At 38.7% G+C, this 20,853-nt stretch overlaps 1 protein-coding gene across 2 annotated transcripts in view; it reads right to left on the reverse strand.

Moving 5' to 3' along the window:
- Positions 1–16,075, reverse strand: part of XPO7 (exportin 7) — a 40,021-nt gene extending 23,946 nt beyond the window's left edge. The window contains exons 1-9 of one of the 2 annotated variants that reach the window (XM_008702094.2): positions 15,935–16,075; positions 15,266–15,412; positions 12,773–12,866; positions 12,149–12,315; positions 11,086–11,151; positions 8,492–8,596; positions 6,988–7,153; positions 6,306–6,379; positions 4,575–4,694 (exon numbers count right to left, since the gene is read on the reverse strand). In XM_008702094.2, coding sequence (XP_008700316.2) covers positions 4,575–4,694; positions 6,306–6,379; positions 6,988–7,153; positions 8,492–8,596; positions 11,086–11,151; positions 12,149–12,315; positions 12,773–12,866; positions 15,266–15,412; positions 15,935–15,955 — 960 coding nt within the window. In that variant the 5' untranslated portion in view covers positions 15,956–16,075. Of the gene's footprint in view, positions 1–4,574; positions 4,695–6,305; positions 6,380–6,987; positions 7,154–8,491; positions 8,597–11,058; positions 11,152–12,148; positions 12,316–12,772; positions 12,867–15,265; positions 15,413–15,934 lie in introns of both variants that reach the window. The other variant, XM_040626557.1, reaches the window with a different exon arrangement.
- Between the last annotated feature and the right edge of the window lie 4,778 nt (positions 16,076–20,853).

Raw genomic sequence — 20,853 nt, forward strand, 5'->3', positions numbered from 1 at the left:
TTTTAAAAGAGATGGTTACATCTATTATCTCATCTATTCATAACAATCATCCTGCAAGATGAAATTATTAGCCTCAATTGAAATTCTGAAATGGAAGCCCAGAAGGATCACATTACTTGCCTAAAGTTGTAAAGCTGATCAGTAACAGAAAAGGGGTACAACTGAAGATGTGACTGGTCTGTTTGCTTCCCACTAGTCAAAGATCATGAATTTTTCATTTTTACATCTGCCAAATTTATTATTAAATAAGACTATATTTCAGTGGCAAAGTTACACAAATGTTTAATTTATTTACATTATACCATCATTGCTCTAACAATTTAATTCCTAGATTAGTATGTTTATATATTTTACTTTATACTTCGGTGAAACACGTTGGATTTGTTTGCATATTAAACCAACGTATTTGTTTTCTTATGTAGGTCTTCCTTGATTAGCCTACTTGTTTTGTTCAACACCACATCCCTGGCACACGGTAGGTGTTCTATGTATTTGTTGAATGACTAAATGCATTTTTAACAGCCTTCAATAAATGGTGCTGGGAAAACTGGACAGCAACAAGCAAAAAAACCGAAACTGGACCACTTTCTTACACATACACAAAAATAAGCTCAAAATGGATTAAAGACCTAAATGTGAGATCTGAAACCATAAAACTCCTAGAAGAAAATGTAGGCAGTCATCTCCCGGACATCAGCCACAGAAACATTTCTCTGGATATGTCTCCTCAGGCAAGGCAAACAAAAGCAAAAATAAACTACTGGGACTACACCAAAATAAAAAGCTTTTGCTCAGTGAAGGAAAAACCATCAACAAAATGAAAAGACAGCCTACTGAATGGGAGAAGATATCTGCAAATGATACATCTTATAAGGGGTTAGGATCCAAAATATATAAGCAACTCATACAACTCAACACCAAAAAACAATCTGGTTAAAAAATGGGCAGAGGATCTGAAGAGACATGTTGACATACAGATGGCCAACAGACACATGAAAAGATGCTCAACATCACTCATCATCAAAACCACAATGAGATATCACCTTACACTTGTCAGAATAGCTAGTTATCAAAAAGACCAGAAATAGTGGGGCACCTGGCTGGCTCCGTCATTAGAGCATGTTACTCTTTTTTTTTAAATTTAAAATAAAATTTTTAATTTATTATATATATTTTTAGAGCATGTACCCTTGATCTCAGGGTCGTGAGTTCGAACTCCACACTGGGCGTAGAGCTTACTTAAAAGAACAAAACAAAAGAAGAACAGAAAGACCAACCCCCGCCAAAAAACAAAAAAAACCTACAAACTTGACCCAAAAAGATAAGAAAGAACAAGCGTTGGTGAGGATGTAGAGAAAAAGGAACTTTCATGCACTGTTGGTGGGAATACCAACTGGTACCACCACTGTGGAAAACAGTACGGAGGGTCCTCAAAAAATTAAACATAGAAATACTGTATGATCATACAGTAATTCCACTATTAGGTAACTACTCAAAGAAAACAAAAACACTAATCTGAAAAGATATATGCAACTCTATGTGTACTGCGGCATTATTTACAATATATTTCCAAGATATGGAAGCAACCTAAGTGTCCACTGACAGATGAATGGATAAAGAAGGGGTCTATATTGCATGTACCCTATATTTATACATACACATACATATACATACAATGTATTATATTACTCAACCATAAAAAAAGACTAACGTCTTGCCATTTGTGACAACGTGGATGGACCTAGGGGATATTATACTAAGTGAACTAAATCAGTCAAAGAAAGACTCATACCACAGGATTTCACTTGTATGTGGAATCTAAAAAATAAACCGAATGAACAAACAACAAAAAAAGCAGAGACAGACCCATAAATACAGAGAACAAACTGAGGGTACCCAGAGGGGAGGGAACAGGGGGATGGCCTAAAATGGACGAAGGGGAGTGGGAGACACAGGCTTCCAGTTATGGAGTGAAGAAGTCATGGGGATGAAAGGCACAGCACAAGGAATATAGTCAATGGTATTGTAATAGCTCTGTGTGGTGACAGATGGTAGCCACGCTTGCGGTGAGCATAACATAATGTACGTTCTAAGTCAACTGTACTTCAGTTAAAAAAAGAAAAAAGAATTATTAAGAAGAGGAACAGAACTGAGCATGTTTACAAATGAAATGCTTGTATGGTATTTCCTAGTGTAGAGAAGTGGTACTTTAAAAAAAGCAGGTGTTGCTCATGGATCGGAAGAATAAACATAGTTAAAATGTCCATGCTACCCAGAGCAATCTACACTTTCAACGCCATCCCGATCAAAATACCAATGACATTTCTCAAAGAGCTGGAACAAACAATCCTAAAATTTGTGTGGAACCAGAAAAGACCCCAAATCGCCAAGGAAATGTTGAAAAAGAAAAACAAAGCTGGGGGCATCACGTTGCTGGATTTCAAGCTATATTACAAAGCTGTGATCACCAAGACAGCATGGTACTGGCACAAAAACAGACACACGGACCAGTGGAACAGAGTACAGACTCCAGAAATGGACCCTCGGCTCTATGGTCAACTAATCTTTGACAAAGCAGGAAAAAACATCCAGTGGAAAAAAGACAAGTCTCTTCAATAAACACTGCTGGGAAAATTGGACAACTACATACAGAAGAATGAAACTGGACCATTCTCTCACACCATACACAAAGATAAACTCCAAATGGATGAAAGACCTCGATGTGAGACAGGAATCCATCAAAATCATAGAGGAGAACATAGGCTGTAACCTCTTCAACATCGGCCATAGCAACTTCTTTCATGACACGTCTCCAAAGGCAAGAGAAACAAAAGAAAAAATGAACTTTTGGGACTTCATCAAGATATAAAATTTCTGCACAGCAAAGGAAACAGTCATCAAAACAAAGAGGCAACCCATGGAATGGGGGAAGATATTTGCAAATGAAACTACAGATAAAAGGCTGGTATCCAAGATCTATAAAGAACTTCTCAAACTCAATACACGAGGAACAAATAATCAATTCAAAAAATGGGCAGAAGATATGAACAGACACTTTTCCAATGAGGACATACAAATGAATAACAGACACATGAAAAAATGTTCAAAATCATTAGCCATCAGGGAAATTCAAATCAAAACCACACTGACATACCACTTTACGCCAGTTAGAATGGCAAAAATTGACAAGGCAGGAAACAAATGTTGGAGAGGATGTGGAGAAAGGGGAACCCTCTTACACTGTTGGTGGGAATGCAAGTTGGTACAGCCACATTGGAAAACAGTGTGGAGGTCCCTCAAAAAGTTAAAAATAGAGCTACTCTATGACCCAGCAATTGCACTACTGGGTGTTTACCCCAAAGATACAGACGTAGTGAAGAGAAGGGCCATATGCACCCCAATGTTCATAGCAGCATTGTCCACAATAGCTAAATTGTGGAAGGAGCCGAGATGCCCTTCAACGGATGACTGGATTAAGAAGATGTGGTCCATATATACAATGGAATATTACCAAGCCATCAGAAAGAACGATTACACAACATTTGCAGCAACATGGATGGAACTAGTAGAGATTATGCTAAGTGAAATAAGTCAAGCAGAGAAAGACAATTATCATATGGTTTCACTCAATTATGGTACATAAGGAATAGCAGGAAGATCGGTAGGAGAAGGAAGGGAAGAATGAAAGGGGGAATGAACCACGAGAGACTATGGACTCTGGGAAACAAACTGAGGGTTTCAGAGGGGAGGGGGGTGGGGGATTGGGCTAGGCCGGTGATGGGTATTAAGGAGGGCACATATTGCATGGAGCACTGGGTGTTAAACACAAACAATGAATCATGCAACACTATATTAAAAAAAAAAAAAAAGCAGGTGTTGGCTGAACCAAAAAATACGAAAAGGGCAACTGAGTTATGGAATGAATATCAAATAGGCAATATCTCCCTTCCCACCTAATAGCAGCCCTACACACTTGAGTAAATAATGTATATTAAAAAAAATGTATAAAAAAAATGGAAATAGAAACAAAACCCAAACTCTAGATTCTTAATTTCTTGGGGGAAAAATGACTAGCTCTCTCCTTATTCTCTTTTGTCAAAGTGATCCTTTCCCCTAAGTCCTGTATTCCTGATGCCCAAGGATACAAACTCCTCATTTGTGTAAACGCTCTCAGGAATCTGCCTAGAGGATGCCTGGGTGGCTCAGCTGGTTAAGTGTCTGCCTTCAGCTCAGGTGATGATCCCAGGGTCCTGGGATCAAGTCCTGCATTAGGTTCCTTGCTCAGCAGGGAGCCTGCTTTTCCCTCTGCCTTCTGCTCCCCCTGCTTGTGCTCTGACAAATAAATCTTAAAAAAAAAAAAAAAAAAAAAAAAGAGAGAGAATCTGCCTACAGATACAGACTCACTTAAATCTTCTGGGAACGACACACTGAACTGTTCTCTAGGATTTCTGCTAAGTGTGGCCTCTAGATGGATTTCCTTCTGACTTAACAGAGAGGCATATACTAATCACACACACCCACACACAACATACATTTAAATATGTATTCAAATAATAAATTCTCAAAAATCTTACCTGTGGGTTTTCCAGTATTCGTTTAACACCATCAACAAGATGTGAGAGAAACTTGGCCCTCTCTGCATTGTTAAACAGGGATCTTCTGACTGAGGCAATCTGTACTAAGCAGGATAATACCTAAAAGCAGGCACAACCAAACACAATTGATTAAAAAGATGATATGGCTACTCCATACTATTTTTTCCCTCCCTCCCCTCCTAGAATATTCTTCTTTACATATGCCATTAATTCTGTTCTTTCAACCTCTGCTACTATTATCACAATATAGAAAGATCAAGGAAGGTGCAGCTGAGGATACTGGAAACAGCTTTATTAAAAGAAAAAAAAAGATCATTAGATCCAAGTTACCACAACTTGGTTAAATTCACAGTCTGGAAATTCACTTACATATTATTATTCTTTGACCACCCTTGGCTTCTTTGGCTCTTGGTAAGATATATATTTAAGGCTTGGAAATAGCATACAATTCGTAGGTTAAGTAAAGCTTTAGATATAGTTTCCTCTGCTTCATTAAGACTTTCAGCTAATCAGGCTTGGCCATAATGAAATAACCAAGTTAGATCTGTGTCCTGAAAAGAACAGGCTTTACACTGAAAACATTTTAGCCTTTCCCCACTGTGCTAGATATTTTATATTGTTTGCCCCTCCCGATCTGTCTTCTATCCTTCTCCACACTGCTCTGTACCCTGGGAGGCTGACTTCTGTCCACCAACAGCCAGTGCTCCGCTGCCCTCTTGCCTCTGGTAGGCTTCAACCACTGGAAAGTACTAACAGGAGATTAAGGACAGGAAGAAAAGATGTGAACCCTTCTGGACCCCTGGCTGGGCCATGACTGGCAGTGTCCCTCTCTCTGCTGCCCAGCCCTCCCCTAAGCCACAGCTTCAGCTCTTTCCAGGGTTTCCTCCCCTTGCCCTCTGTGATTCCCTACGACTGCACCCCCTAGAGGGTGTACCTCACCTCACCACCCCTTGCTGGATTCCCTTAGTGTTGCTCACATCTTTACTAATAGTCTTTTCACGAACTACCTCTCTTGAGCGAGCTACCTTTTCCTGAAGTAAACTGAATGATACAAACAATGCTGAATTCATGTTTCTACTAAAGCTAAGGTCTACATTTGGAAAAGTACCATAGTAACAAGGAAAACGGCCTACTGTAGAAACATTATGTAAAACACCCATTACTTTACTGTTTTATCTGTATGTTTTGTACAGTAGCATTTTACACCAATCTAAAATACTAGGCCAATGTCTTTCAGGACCTGGATGAATTTTGAGATTTGAGGAGGGTAATTACTGCTTTAAAAGAGAAATGCATCATTTCCAAGAGCTCTCTAATGTCATCCAGGATAGTATACAAATTCGTCTTCCCCTTACAGCTTCCATTTATCACTTATGTAACATGTGCTTGAAGGATTTTCAAAAATTTTCTTGGGCAGGATAATCTTCAGTTAGACAATATGAGCTGACCGTCCCCCCACTCTAGCCCGTGACTGACTGAGGTACAGTATAAAGTCAGATTCAAGTCAGGAATAATTTAAAGAGAATTAAGTTAAGACTTTACTGCGAGAACCTTTAGGCTATAAGCTTTACCACAAAAGGCTAGATAACTAAACCTAATTTCTATACTTGTATGATTTTGTACAACAAAATGAACGAGCATATAAAGCCTGTTCACCATTGCTACTTTCTAGACGTCGGTTAGGCCTTAGGAACTGTGGTCCTGACTCACCAGAGGTGAAAATGAAGGAGGGATGGAATGATACAGGTCAAAAAACAGCTGCAGAGTTGAAGAATCTAAGAACGCTGAAAAAAGACAAAGGAGCCGTTACTGAGTATGTCGTAGCTCATTACTAGCGTTACTAGCGGCACGCTTACAGCCCTGTGTATTAGGGGGCATGTCCTCTGCTTTAGCATCTCCAACGCGTTACTTCCTTTCAGCTGATATGCTAAGAGGGGCTTTCGGTTTTCTGGTTTTTTGCTTTTTAAAGCACTAGGTTTTAGCTCCTCTAAGGAAGAGATTCATTCTTGTGATTCTTAGAGAACTTAACAATCAGGACTATGTTCAAAGCAAGAAGTCTGATCCTGAAGAACACAAAAACAAGCAAAAGCACAAGTTCTTTTCTTTGATTTTGTGTTTAAGCCTAGAAATGACCTCAAATGAGTACCATCACAGGAGTGTCTAGGTGATGAATGCGAGAAGGGCAAACTCACAACCATTAGTAACCCAGCCAAGCTGAGGGATTTGTAAGGTTGCCCCAACACCCTCTTCCTCACTGTATCAAGACAGATGCTGGCTTTCTAAGTTTTCTCGAAAAGCGAGCAAGGGATCACCGGGCTTCCTCAGACCATGCGGCAGACACGCGTGGGGCTGCGCAGCAAGCAGTCTGTTCCCGGGGGCGCAGTGCTCCTACCCGATCTCCAGCTCGTGGGAATCTGTACTGTGCACAGGTCGTCTGAGGACTCGTCCGTAGACGTGCCGATGAAGTCAAAGTTCAGGCAGTTGTGAGTGAGCTTGAGCAGTTGCATGAGCAAGCCGTGCTGACTTTCATCATTCAAGTTTAGATTCTTTCCTGAAGCCTGTAAAAATTACCACGTAATGAGCCCCACACGATCACTCCTCTCTTCCAAGCTTGCTGCCAGACTCCTGAGGAGGCTGTTAAGCCAGAAAAGGAGCGCAGTATTTCAACTCAATAAAGTGCTGTTTCCCCTGCAAAAGAGGCTGCTCTTCTGTCACCTTAATGTCACTATGAAAATCCGAGCTCCTTACTTACTACAAAAACATGAAACTGGTATTTAAAGAAATCCCCCTTTAGAAAGGTATTCTTTACATGTTGTCGACACAGTGACCACAGGGGATTCTGAAGCAAGATGGGATGGGTGGTTACTCCATCTGCTATGAGATCCTAGTTATTTCTAGATGGGGCGGTGACCTCAGTGACTAGCTGGCTAATTGTTTTTGATGGTATCAGCCAGGAGGAGTCAATCCTCAGTTTTCTCAAAAGCTTTCCCCCCTCAGGGGGTACAACAGTTTTTGCGCGGTAGCTTGCCCAGCCCGAGGACTGTTTGGGAATTCTGAGGTAGAACTAGGTAATTGAGGAAAAAGATGAACATCACTAACTGGGATAACACAGAATCCAAACTTGCTTCTAAAACTCACAACATAATGGAAAATGAGACTAAGAACAAAAAACGCCACAAAAACCCAAAACAAGCAAACAAACAACCCAAAATGAACAAACAGCCAGAGGCTAACCCCATTTAGCTTTCTACAGGGAGTTCCTATAGATTGTTATAAATGTGAGCATTTCTTTCCTAGTTCAACTTATCCATAAATGAACTTCGACACCCATTTTCTGTTTTAAAACAGGCAATTTCCTTATGTGATAACTGTCTACCCCTTCAGGTTATGAAATCTAAATGGATGGTACAAATTCAAACTCGACTTTTCCTTACAGACGCGGCTTGTGTATGTGCCGCCTGCAGCTCAGCAGGGGAGCCTGTTTCCGTATGCTAACAGTGCAGTCGGAACCTGCTCTTAGAGCTCTAAGAATCTAAGCACCATAAAGCTAACATGCCTTTATTCCATGCAGGAAGATTTTATGTGGGTATAAAAAAGCAAACAACAAAATCCCAAACTTTGTGGTAAACTAGATTCCTCGGGATACGTGTTTACTTACTGAGCTTTGCTTCGTGGAATAGCCCTGAAATAAGGCAATTCCAAACCCCACTCTGAAGTCAGTGGTCAGTATGGCACTTTCTTCCACATCTTGGAGACCGGCATCATGTGAGAGATGGTAATGGGTCGAGCTGCACCAACTCTCAAGGGGTCAGCTTGTAGCTGACCTCTAACAGGTCTCCACTCATTCTCATCCTTTCAAAGGGGACTGGGAAGCAGGACCCAAACTACAATCTCACCTGTTTTAATAAATTGCAGGAAAGTGTGAAGATATCAAATAATGATGAATCTCGGAAAGAAGACGCTATTTTTCTGTGCTTGGTTAAAGGATGTGTGGTGTCGGCCTGTGCAAAAAGATAAACCAATCCAAGTTTTAGAATTAATTGCAAAGAAAAAAATTTTCATATAGACTTCAAATGAACTAGGATTTCCAATAAAACCAACTTACATACAAAATACATTTTTAACGATTAAATTACTGTTAACTCGCGTATAATGAGAGGATGCAAAGGACACTAAGCTGCTAACAGCTAGCAGGGTAGGTCTGTAGCTTACAGATGGAAGACAGAAAGAGGGATGAGCGTCTCCACTGCAAAGTGTTACTCTCCTCCGCATTCAGGGAGGTAGAACTGAACCAACCGCTGGCAGATATCGCTAATTACTACTAGCATGTCGGACTGTGGCTTAGTCTCAGAAACACAGTGGCAAGGCTTGCTAAACAATCTGCTCAAGGCTCAAGTTACCACAGAATTTTCAAAGCAGTCATTAACTGACAGCCATGAACGTAGGATAACTGACAATTGCCCGTGTAACACCCTCCACCTTCTCTAACCTATTTCAACACGTGGTCTCTCTCCCAGAAGTGAGCACTTAATTGAAGGGCGGCATCAGTCTCTCACTTTTTCCTCTGTTCCTCTCTTTTCAGCCAAACTTTTAAGGTTTTTACGGTTAGGAACTCTGTCTTTTACTACTTTATATGCCCTCTATTCCTGACACAGGCACTTCAGGAAGCGGAATAAAGGGATTTCAAGGTTACCAAAGGAAGTTTTAGTCCGACCACCTACTGAAAGCTTAAATTTCTTCTATATACCAATCAATTCATCTAAGAGGGGGCTCATCGGCTGCTGGCACATTAAAGAACAATGCAGCAGGATTTCTGACTCCTCTCGGTTTTCTTTTTTAAAGCTTTATTTATTTAAGTAATCTCTACACCCAACGTGGGGCTTGAACTCACGACCCAGAGATCAAGAGTCACATGCTCCTCTGACTGAGCCAGCCAGGCGCCCCTCCCCTTGATTTTATTTCTAAGTTCAGACAGGGTTGGTAATAGAAATATGCTTTCTGATTTAAATCTGACAACCAAAAAGATGACAGAAAACAAAGTTTTGCAGAGGTTCAAAACATCCCCCAATTCTAGCATCAGTATCACTGTGTTATCATAAATGTCTTGGATAATATGGCATTGCCATATTATATACCATATTTCACATATAATTGGTTATGCTGACCATAATACAGAGAATAACTGCACACATTAAGTACATTACACACATTTCTATTGTTCCATTAAGAGAGACAAATAAAATTTTTGAGTTTTAAAAAGTAACAACACTAGCGTATTTCGTGGGGCCAACCTTCAAAGAGGAGAATGTTAACCCCGCAATCTCTGTCCTCAGTTAATAGGTGCTCTCGTATTACAAAGGTAATAGTGGTTCAATAATAAGTTATTTGTTAAGAGCACAGGCTCTGGAATAAGATTATGCAGGCTCAAATTCAGATATGGTTGCTTGCTAACCGTGACACCTTAGGCAAAGTATTGACCTTTATGTGCCTCAGGTTCCTCACCTAGAAAATGGGACAGCCACGGGACCTACCTTCCAGAACTATGGTGGGAATAAAATTAGCTGCTATCAGTAACGTGCTCAGAACAGCACCTGGCGCTCAGAGGTCACTCAAAAGTACAAGCTATTGTTATTTTGATAATTACTGACCATAGTGGGGATCGCATGTGACAGAGAACACAGTATGGACTCCAGAGTTTAAATGGCTAGAAGCTGATGCATTTAAAACAGTACTATCTCATGGTTAAAATTTCTCAGGGTTAATAAAAAGGTCTGCGTAAATATGCGCGATAGCAACGGTGATGCCGATGTAATTCAGAGCTGGCGACTGAAGGGTGAGATGTCACAACTAATATTAATACTGGCCTGTTCAATAATTACAAAATTTTAGCTGGATACAAAAGTAAATGACAAAAAAAAAAATAGCCAGAGCGAAAGAAAGCCACTGGTGTTTCCTCTGTAGTAACCTGTGACAAGAAGGACTACTCGAAAAATTATTTGGTATTTAGCAGAATGTTTTATGCGTTCTAAAAAGATCACCAGAAAAGTCTTTAATAGTAGCACATGGGAACCGAGTTTTAAATGGTTATAAATACATATTAATGTATTCAGCAGAAGTGGCACACAAACGGTCTGGTTCCACTTTTGTGATCCCCTTTTTGGACGCATTCTCTTTCATTAGCAAAGCAGTAATTTATTAATGTTTTGACTTAGGACCATTGCTCTCATCTCTCACAATGAACATCAGTATCAGCAAGGAGAGCCGATGGGCAGATAAAATGTTCTGGAGACAGAAGGGGACCAGGACACTGAAAACGAGGTACACTGCACTTACAGAGGAAAACCCAATGGAACAATTGTTTCAAAGGGCATTAATCACTTACCGCAAAAGCACACAACTGCCAAAAAAGATCATCCCACACATAGCAGAAAACACCAATACTAAGAAAAAATATGGCACTTACTTCAATGAGGAAGGCTGTAGCACTTACTTGATTAATTTCATTGGTTAGCTGAGATAAAATTGTGACGCCAATGATGCAGTACTCAACACTATCCTGGTAAAAACAACGTAAGGCAGAAATTGGTGTGTGCAGCGTGACTTCAGCTACGGCACTGCAGCCACGCTTCTGAAACGGCAGAACCCTATGTAGCTATTAAAACTGCTGAGATAAGGCAGCGAGGAACTGTAGTTTAAAACTGTTGCTTTGCAGGACATAAATGTAACTGCCACAGAGGAAGACTGCTAAATCTGACTTCATCAAGACTGAAACCTTTTGTATTTAAAAAATAGTCATAAGCAGTATACCATACCCATTCTACAAAGAGAAACTGGCAAAATACATTTAAGATAAGTGACAAATGGATGCATAACCTAATTCAGAGACCGCATACAATAATAAGAAAAAGACAAAGAACCAGATTTTAAAAATTAAATAATATATAAATAGGAAGTTCACAGAAAAAAAAACAAGTAGTAAATTAACATATGAAAATTTGCTCTGTTTCATTCATAACTCTTTTTACCTATTAAATTGGAAAAATAAAAAAGGTGAGCTCCCAGGGTGAAAGTACAGAGGAATAGGCAGGCACTCTTTTAATTGTTGTAGGAAACAACTTTTTTTGAGGATAATTTGGAACTATCTTTGAAAGCCAAAAATACACATATCCCTTTTGATTGTATAATTCCAAGGCTAGAAATTCACCCTATAAACACACTTATTCCAAGTATGACAGGTGTATATATTTTAGGATATTCACTCAAGTGTTCACTTAACAAAGTATAGAACCAAACTAAATGCCCGCCTACAAGACATTAGTTAATCAAGCGATGGTATTTTCAGATTGGGATAGTATATAGGCATTAGAAAAAATGGAGTTTGTTTGTGCTGACATGTATGTATGTAAAGCCAAGGAATATTAAAGGCAAAAAAGACACAGAAAAGAATGTACAAAATTATTCCATTTTGTGTAATTTTTAAAAAAGTAGATCACTATATAAGCATATACATGTTGCTTCTCACATTCCTACTACATCACATATATACATCATACCTGTAAGAACCTTGTGACGTCTGTGATTGCATTTCTGAAGACATAGTCGTCCTTCTGACAGTCAAACCAGCCCAGTTTTGTGATTCTGGCATATAACTGAATAAGTGCTTGTGTCACGAAAGTAGCCAACTTTGGCCGAGTGGCAAGGTAGTTGAGCACATAGTTCCCTACAAGACAAAAAAACCCACATAATAAAAAGCTCTGCCAGAGAAGGGACACATCTTTAAATATATTAACCATCCAAGAAATGGTAAATTTAGCCTATTTCCCCTAAACTGCCTTAATTCTTGTTTCTGTTGTATTCCCTTAATTCTTAATGCGATAGAGAAATGGGACTTTGAATTTTAAGATTCGTAGATGTTCCAATTCAGGATTTTATACTTGTCACAGTGAAGACCCTGGAGTATGGCAGCCTTGAATCTACTCCTAGACAGTTAAATAACATGCCTGCATAGAATTCAAAATCCTTAACAACATTTTTCTTAGTGGCAGTAAAGACTGCCATGCATATTTTGTATGCTTTCCAATTTCAGAACATTATCAAACAAGCAACATAAATTTAACTATTACTAGCACATCACTAAACAAACTAATTTCTTGAAAACGGATTAATTCTCTACTTACGAATATCTATGCGCTGCTCCAATGGTAGAGGGTTGTTTGTGCGTGATACAAGCTTTGTAAGGCATGTAGCTGCCAGTAACTGGGAGTAAGAGGACTGTGAAAAGACGGGGAAAAGGACTCAGAATTCAATTTTATTGAGTTAGTCACGAGGTTTTTTATTAGGAGATCTATGCTGAGATTCAAGAAATAGTAATCAGTTTTGCCATATTCGATCCTCCACATTTTAGAGGGTCTAAGGAAAAATGAGTCCCACACAGAGTATATGTTCACTGAGCTGATTTCAGTTATGAACAAGGTGCAGTATGAAGTGAATGGGCTGATCGAACTGAATCCAGGGCAGATTCTGTATCACTTAGAGGGGCCCACACTGGAGAGGATAATTTCAGAAAGATATTAAGACAAATCTTTAGAAGATGTATCTCTTCTTTCATTTAAACCAAGAAATCTTTGTCAAAAGCCTTGTTATAGTGATGTTTCAAAAAGTTTCAACTCAAAATATTGCTATAGTATACCATTAGAAAGTTTCAAAAAAAAAAAAAAACCAGCATTAAAAGGAGTCATTACATTATGCTGTATAGTTAATCCCTAAACTATATCTTTACATCAGCACGGCTATCAATCAGATACAGCTTTGGGGGATGTATATGCTAGTTTTAAAGTAAATTTATAACAGTCATTTATGAGAAAGAAAAATTATGCCCTATGCAAGGGAACAGCATTATCATATTTCTCACATGTGGATTTTATGAATTTTAACCTTATGGAGAATAGAATATTCTGGTATTCTAATTGATCATAATGTATAAAAAAGAGCCATGTGCAAATTCTTCCATGTGGCACTATTATGATAATGTCCCATAACAGGGACAGACTCAGGACTATTAAAGTAATTTAATTAAGGGTCAAGGATAATTTCCTATAACACTAAAAATCCTTAAGACAGTAGGCTATCCACAGGCACTGCATAATGCCACCAGTTACAAAAAAATTTATGCTTAAGAAAAAAATCTAGGGGCGCCTGGGTGGTTCAGTCGTTAAGTGTCTGCCTTCCGCTCAGATCACGATCCCAGGGTCCTGGGATCGGGCCCCGCATTGGGCTCCCTGCTCCACAGGGAGCCTGCTTCTTCCTCTCCCACTTCCCATGCTTGTGTTCCCTCTCTCGCTGTGTCTCTGTCAAATAAATAAATAAAATCTTTAAAAAAATCTATAAAGTCACTTTGACATGTGATTTTTATTCAACACCTCTGAACATGGTTTAAACTGATTAGAGTAGGTGTGTCAAATCACTCTAACTACAGAATACAGCATACAACTGTAACGACACATTATACAACATCTAGATGGTTTTCATAATAATTCCAATAAACCTGCTAAGTCACTAAGAAGTCAACAGAGATTAATAGGGAGATTCCAATATAACTGCTTTTAGTACTGCGCCGAGCCTGTTTTACTGCCCCTTGTTTTATTTACTGACTGTCAACATGAGGATCCGGAGTTAACAGGGTCAGAGACGATACTGTGGGGCTCCAGTGGGAGTCACCTGGAAGAGCTGGTTGTGAATTTCCCGTAGCACAAAATATACAAATATAAGTTGGTCAATGAGAAGACTAAGGGACTGGAAAGAAATACACAGCATACTACGTGCATAAACAGAACGGAGCACTACACGGTCTCTGATCAGGGCTCCGTGACCTTCCTATGCTTGCGAAAGGAGTAAGATCTCTCAGCTACTAAAGGATAACTTTAGCCAACTGAACAAATACTGTAACACTGGCAATGAAAATTCAAACACGAAACCATCTAGAATTTTACCTTCAAAACAACTTCACTGCTTTTGTTCTTTCCACATGTCCTTCCAGTCTGAACTAGACACCAGCTAGACTGCTAGCTGCTGGTCTAGTTGGGATTCTTACTCTCTCGGGCCCTTTCAGGATACCTCGTTGGACGCTTAGCCTTCCTGAGACCTCCATCTTGCCCCCAATACTAATGTAATCAAACGAGGTCTTATTGACAGCATTATACTGACCACTGCACTGCCATTTTGAAAACTACGACTTCTTGCGGTTTTTGTTGTGGAATCTCCCCCCAGGCCTCTAAGGCAATAAGCAGCAGCTGTGGTACAGAGGGGGCAGCGCAGAGGCCACCGGGGAGCTTATGTGGGAAGAAGGGTCATTCATATATAGCTCTGTCTTCTTTGTAAAGGATACGAGGTGGTACTTAAGTATGAAAAACAGAAAAAAAAGTCCCAGAAATTTGATTCAAGATGAAAAATGACAGAAAAAAATACACGTTCAACGAGATTTTCCTGATAAGGCTGTGTGTCCTTTTACTATCAACCTGGCAGCTACTGATGGTGCTTTTTAAAGGTGAAATTAAGAAGGCAGAGAGGCACCCAGAAAAATTAAGGAACACAAGCTATCCCAACCCACCCTTAAACTCTGACTATATTTTCCTGAACCCCTCATCCTTCAGGAGTTTTCCAATCTTACGTACACTTCCTCTTTCGAGGAGTAGCTGGCACTTGCTCAGGCAATCAGGGCTGTTGGTGAATTCAACCAAGGCTTTCTCTGCCTGGAGTCGAGTGGTTGTGTCTGTTGTCTCATAAAGCTGTTTGCACAGATTCTCTAGTTGGGCCAGGCTCTGGAAGAGATCAGTCAAGAGAGAAATCAGTCCGGCCTCCTATGTACACAAGGTACTGTGCACAAAACCACTGGATGAAGATAAGTAATAATCAATGGAGAGAGACTTTTTTCTCAACTCTGAGGAGAATCTGGGTGACCTTTATCTAATAATAACCATTTATAGTTTTTAAATTTTACATTTTAGAAGACAAAATGATAAAATGCCTAAAATACCTGTATTTTTTAGGTCATTCTGTTGGAGATCAATCACAAGTGATACACTCGTTTTTCCTTGCAAACACCCATCCTCCTAAGCTTTTCCAAAAGGCTTTCAAATAAATATTCAGAATTTACTTGTTCTGCCATCAATTTCAAAACAATACTGGAGGCACTACTGTAAAGCTTAATTTTACAAGTGTCACATATATCCTTATATAATTTTAAATATTTTCCCTTTTCCCAGCAGTTATTAGCTCACAATTATGTGTACGAATAAAGATGGCCAACCTCTGTGAGAAAGCTTCAGAATGCATGTACGCACCTTCCTCCCTGGGTCCCTCATGTTTAAAGTTCAGCAGACTCTCTTCTCCTGTCGTACTTTAAACTCTTGCTTCGGTTCCAAATTTAAAGTGGAAGGGTCAAAATAAATTCAACCCTCGCATATGCTCAGACGGAGATAAGACCAGGGAAACGCCCCCAAACAAACCCTTCTCTCCAAATCTTGAACCAGTTCCAGGGAGGCAGGAAGGGGATGGGTGTGTGCTTCAGTCAAAAACCCAAAGGGATGCAAATCTACTTCCACTGAACGTGGTGTTGAAAAGCAAAGAGGAAAGAAACCAGTAAGAATTCACTTAACTGTCACCTTTCACTGATTCGAAGAGAAGGGCAAACATCTGTTAGTCTTTAAAGGAATGGTTTGGACTTTAAGAAGAAATCTGAGCACATCTGCTACAGCAGCAAGCAAGATTTGGTTTAAACAGTTTGAGGGATCCTACTATTAGAAATGACAATTCTAACAGGAATAGAAATAATAGTAACAATAGTAATATGATAATAATTAAACAAACTGACCTGGGTAAACAGCCTACAATTTTTCACACAGTCTGTCTGCCCAAGGCTTTTCATAATCACTTTATTTCATTACGGTGTTCCTTTATAAATCACAGCTTTTCCACTAAGTAGGAAAGCCCTTAGGGCACGATACCTACTTTACTCAACCTGATTAATAAATTTCAAACATTAACCTACAGGAAACAAGAAAGACAAATACTGACACTCAAAGATCAGCAGTCTCACTTCAGAGAGCTCCCCAACAACAGACACAACAACCTCGACCTCCAAAACAAAACCAACCAACCACCTTTCAAAACATCTTGGGACTCTGATTAGCCTTATGTTTAATTTGTTCCTGACTTCCAGGAGCCTCACTTAATACCTTCTTGAATTTAAAAGTGCAGAGGAAACTGCACTTGCAAAAAAGTCAGATCTCAGTGAAGTTCCGTAAGTAGTACCTGATTTTTTCACAAGCTTCTGAACACAAGGAGTATTGGATAAGGCGGATTAATTACATACAGTCCATAAACACCAGTGAAGGTGATACACTTACAATACTGGCCCAAGATCTGACAAATGAATCGGTTTAATTTTAAATCCCCATGTTCCTAAACGGGATTAAATCTCCTTCATAAGGTTTTGTTTCAATCTAGCAGGCTGGTTTCCCCATCCCCCATAAAATGATTCATTTAAAAAAAAAAAAAAGGAAAAAAATTATTTAAAAAATAGGTTAACAGGGGCACCTGGCTGGCTTAGTCAGTAGCACATGTGACTCTTGATCTCAGGGGCTGTGAGCTTTGAGTTCCACATTGGGTGTAGAGGTTACTTAAAAAAAAAAAAAAAAAAAAGGTAACACAGAAACCATCAGCAGAAAGTCTCCCTAACTAAAACTGAAAATAGCTATAAAATCTGGTATTAGGTATTAGGGAGCAGCAGCCGCCTCATAACTCCACAGCCACCACACACTTGGAGCTTTCCAGTATCTGGAACAGACACTCCCTTTACAGTCGTGCTGCTTAAGGTATAATGACTCTCTTTCAAGTCTGATCAATCAGTTCTGGTAGCACCCCCAGTGCATCTCTTGTTTATGTTTATTACAACGAAGTTGTTCACATGACAATGGCTAGGCATCTGTCACCAGTACTTCCTTACTGCTGAAAACCTACACGCAGGTTATGGTGGGCTTTCTCCGTGGTGGTTCTGTTTTGATCTAATTCAGCAGAAAAAAACATACTGCAGGGTAAGTCTGTTAATGAGTTCTCAGGTCAGGAAACAAGTCTGTTTAAAAAACAAAAAATCTGACCATTTACACAAACGGTTTGAAGAACTATAGCCTTGTTTCTGTGTTTCCAGAACGAATGGGAAACAATTTTGTCTTCCCAAACAATTGGTGAAAACATCTAAAAACCACAGGGTTAATAGTCATTTCATTTGGGAGTATTACCCATACTGCCCATGGAAGGAGAGGAGAATGACACATTCATTTTTATGTCCTTTTGGATCCTAATGTTTCTAAAGCAAATCTAACAGATTATCCTGAATCACCCTTTTTGGAACCCTGATAAAACAATTTATCCTACTATTACTTGATTAGCTATTAAAAGTAGTACTTCACATTTAGGATAGCAACAACACATCACGGCATTTCCCCCCTTTGCACAGTAGCACCTGGATTAACCTTCTCCCATCCACCTGTCTTAGTAAGGGCAACTATTACGTGATACAAGTTCAGTCACAGAAAAGCCTCCAGAGCAGAATGCCTATTTTCTATTCCTGAAATTGCCAAATGTATAATCCACAAAGAAACTTCCACCTGGTCCCACTGGAACAGGAAAGCACATTTCGGTGAAATACTTCACAAAACTGGAAGGCGATCTTCCACTAGCAAAGTACTACTTTAGTACAAGAAATGTAAGACAAGCTCCAAACCTAGACCACACTGATTTCAGCAGTGATAGTTAAGATGAAGGTACTGTCTTCACTAATATTTAGCAACAATGTCATTTTATACAGTCTTTTAAACTTGAATAGAGAAAATACAGCTCATTTACTCTCATTTCAATATAAGGTGCAACCAGTTGAGACTACAGACCTCAGGATATACTAAAGACTAACCTGAAGAGCGTCCTTTAGATTAGAGGAAAATGAAGACTATTTCTGGATTAGACACTACAGGACTCGACGAAGCAGAATACGTTGGAACTTATTTTAACTTGCCAAATACTGCTTTTTAAAAAGCCTAACAGTATACATTTTTAGATTAGCCTCACTGCTTAAAAAAACAAAAATTCACTTGGAGATTTTCAATCAGAGACTAGGATACTTAATTTTAGGAAGGATTTGATGACAGTCCCATAATGCTGAGTACTGAATAGAAAACAAACAGAACCCTTGGACGACTAGTCAGATCTGCAGGTTCTCTGCAGAGCACATCTTTAATCTGACAGCCACCAGTACCACTTGCAATGATCAGAAACCACCATCCTATTACAAAAGTGTGAAGCATAGGCTCCATCCGGAGAATTTCTCATGAAAAATGTAGAGTAGATTTACCAATTCAATATCTGGATTTTCATGATTAGGAAGCCTTAAACATACAAAAAAAAAAAATTGCTGAAAAAAATCAACCCACTTTCAACCTGCTCATAAACATTAATTTACATCTTCTTTAATTGGAACTTTTCTATGTACTAGGAAAACACTGTGTTAATTAAAGATGCTTAATGACACTGCCAGGTGAACCATTTTAAAGATCTATAAGGTTAATAAAAGTAACATACTAATTACATTTTATTATTTATCTATTCAATAAGGCATTCTTATTGTCAATAACAAGTACCCAGTTATCACAGATAATATCTTTTAAAACTCCTAAAGATCCAGTACCAACAGTTAATTGTTAGGTTAAAAAAAGCAAGTGGCCAAGCTGTATGTAGTGTGTATCATTTCTGATACATGTTAGCAAATTCACAGAAGGAAATCTGGAGGAATACAAACCAACCAATCATTTCTGGGAGGTGAGATTACGGGAAACCGTCAACTTCTATGTTATGTATTTCTGTAACTTTTGAATTTTTGATGACTATATATTACTTGTAAGCAGAACCCCCCCCCCAACTATAGTAAGTATTTTTTTAAAGGACAAATTTGAGCTACATCCTCTTTCTAAATAAACTTTTCTAATTAGAAACATATTACTAATTAACAGCTGATTGTTTGCAATCAGAATTCATAAAACCAATTACCAATTCAAAAAACCAAAAAGGCAAAAGGCTATTCTAAAAATGAGATTTTTAAAAACTATGTCTCTATTTATTACTACTTTTATTTTGTTCTTTCTTACCAATTGTAAATGCTGATGATTTAAATGGTCTAAAAAGAACATTCCACAAAAGGATTCCTCTTGTTTATGTTATCTACAAAGCAACCCTGTGGGCCAAAGCCATTATGGCTTTATACATATATCAGCAGATCTCTAAGATGTTACTTGGTGCAACAGAGTCAATGCGGGGAAAGTAGCTAGCTCTCCCATGTTTATAAATGCAAACTAATAATTAAAAAGTTAAAGAAAAAAGTTTACAAAGCCATGCACTTTACAAGATATCCAAATGGCCAAGAAGCAAATGACAAGGTCTTCAATCACAATAATTGTCAGGAAATGTAAATTCAAACCACATGAGACATCTATTAGAATGATTAAAATGAAAAAGCCAAGACCTAGTGTTGGTTTGGATGTGAAAACAAGAACTCACGCTGCTAGTGGAGTGTGAATTGGTTCAAACACACTGGAAAACTGGCCCTATATATTAAAGCTCAAAATATGTATATCCTACGACTTAGCTATTCTACTCCTGTGTAAATAACCAACAGAGATTTGTGCTAAATCCACCAAAAAAAGAAAAACAAACAAACCACATACAAGACTCTTCAAGGAAGCAACAAATACAATTGTTCGTAAATGGAAAGACAAATGTCCATCAATAGTAGTACGGATAAATACCTCATTTCTTGATCTGGGTGCTGGTTACACAGGCATGTTCATTTTGAGAAAATCCACCATTTATTTTGTATATTTTTCTGTATGTTATACTTCAATGAGAAGCTTTAAAAAAAGATGGTTGAATGTCACAGTTTTCCCACAATTCTCCAGGTATTCACTCTCATATATTTCTAATATTCATATTCACACCCCACAGGTACACTCTAGGTTTAGAATGTTGTACTTTTATATCAGTTTATGTTTTTAGAACCATAACTTCCATCATTTGCTAAATGAATGAATGAATGAATGAATAAATAAATAAATAAATAAGGTAAGGCTTCTGGGGGACACTCTATGTCTGAAAGTACTAAGAGACTGAGTAAAACTTTTTGGTTGCAGATGCTGTGTAATGTCTACTGCCATAA

The sequence above is a fragment of the Ursus maritimus genome, unplaced genomic scaffold, assembly GCF_017311325.1.
Source record: "Ursus maritimus isolate PB19 unplaced genomic scaffold, ASM1731132v1 scaffold_11, whole genome shotgun sequence".
NCBI lineage: Eukaryota > Metazoa > Chordata > Mammalia > Carnivora > Ursidae > Ursus > Ursus maritimus.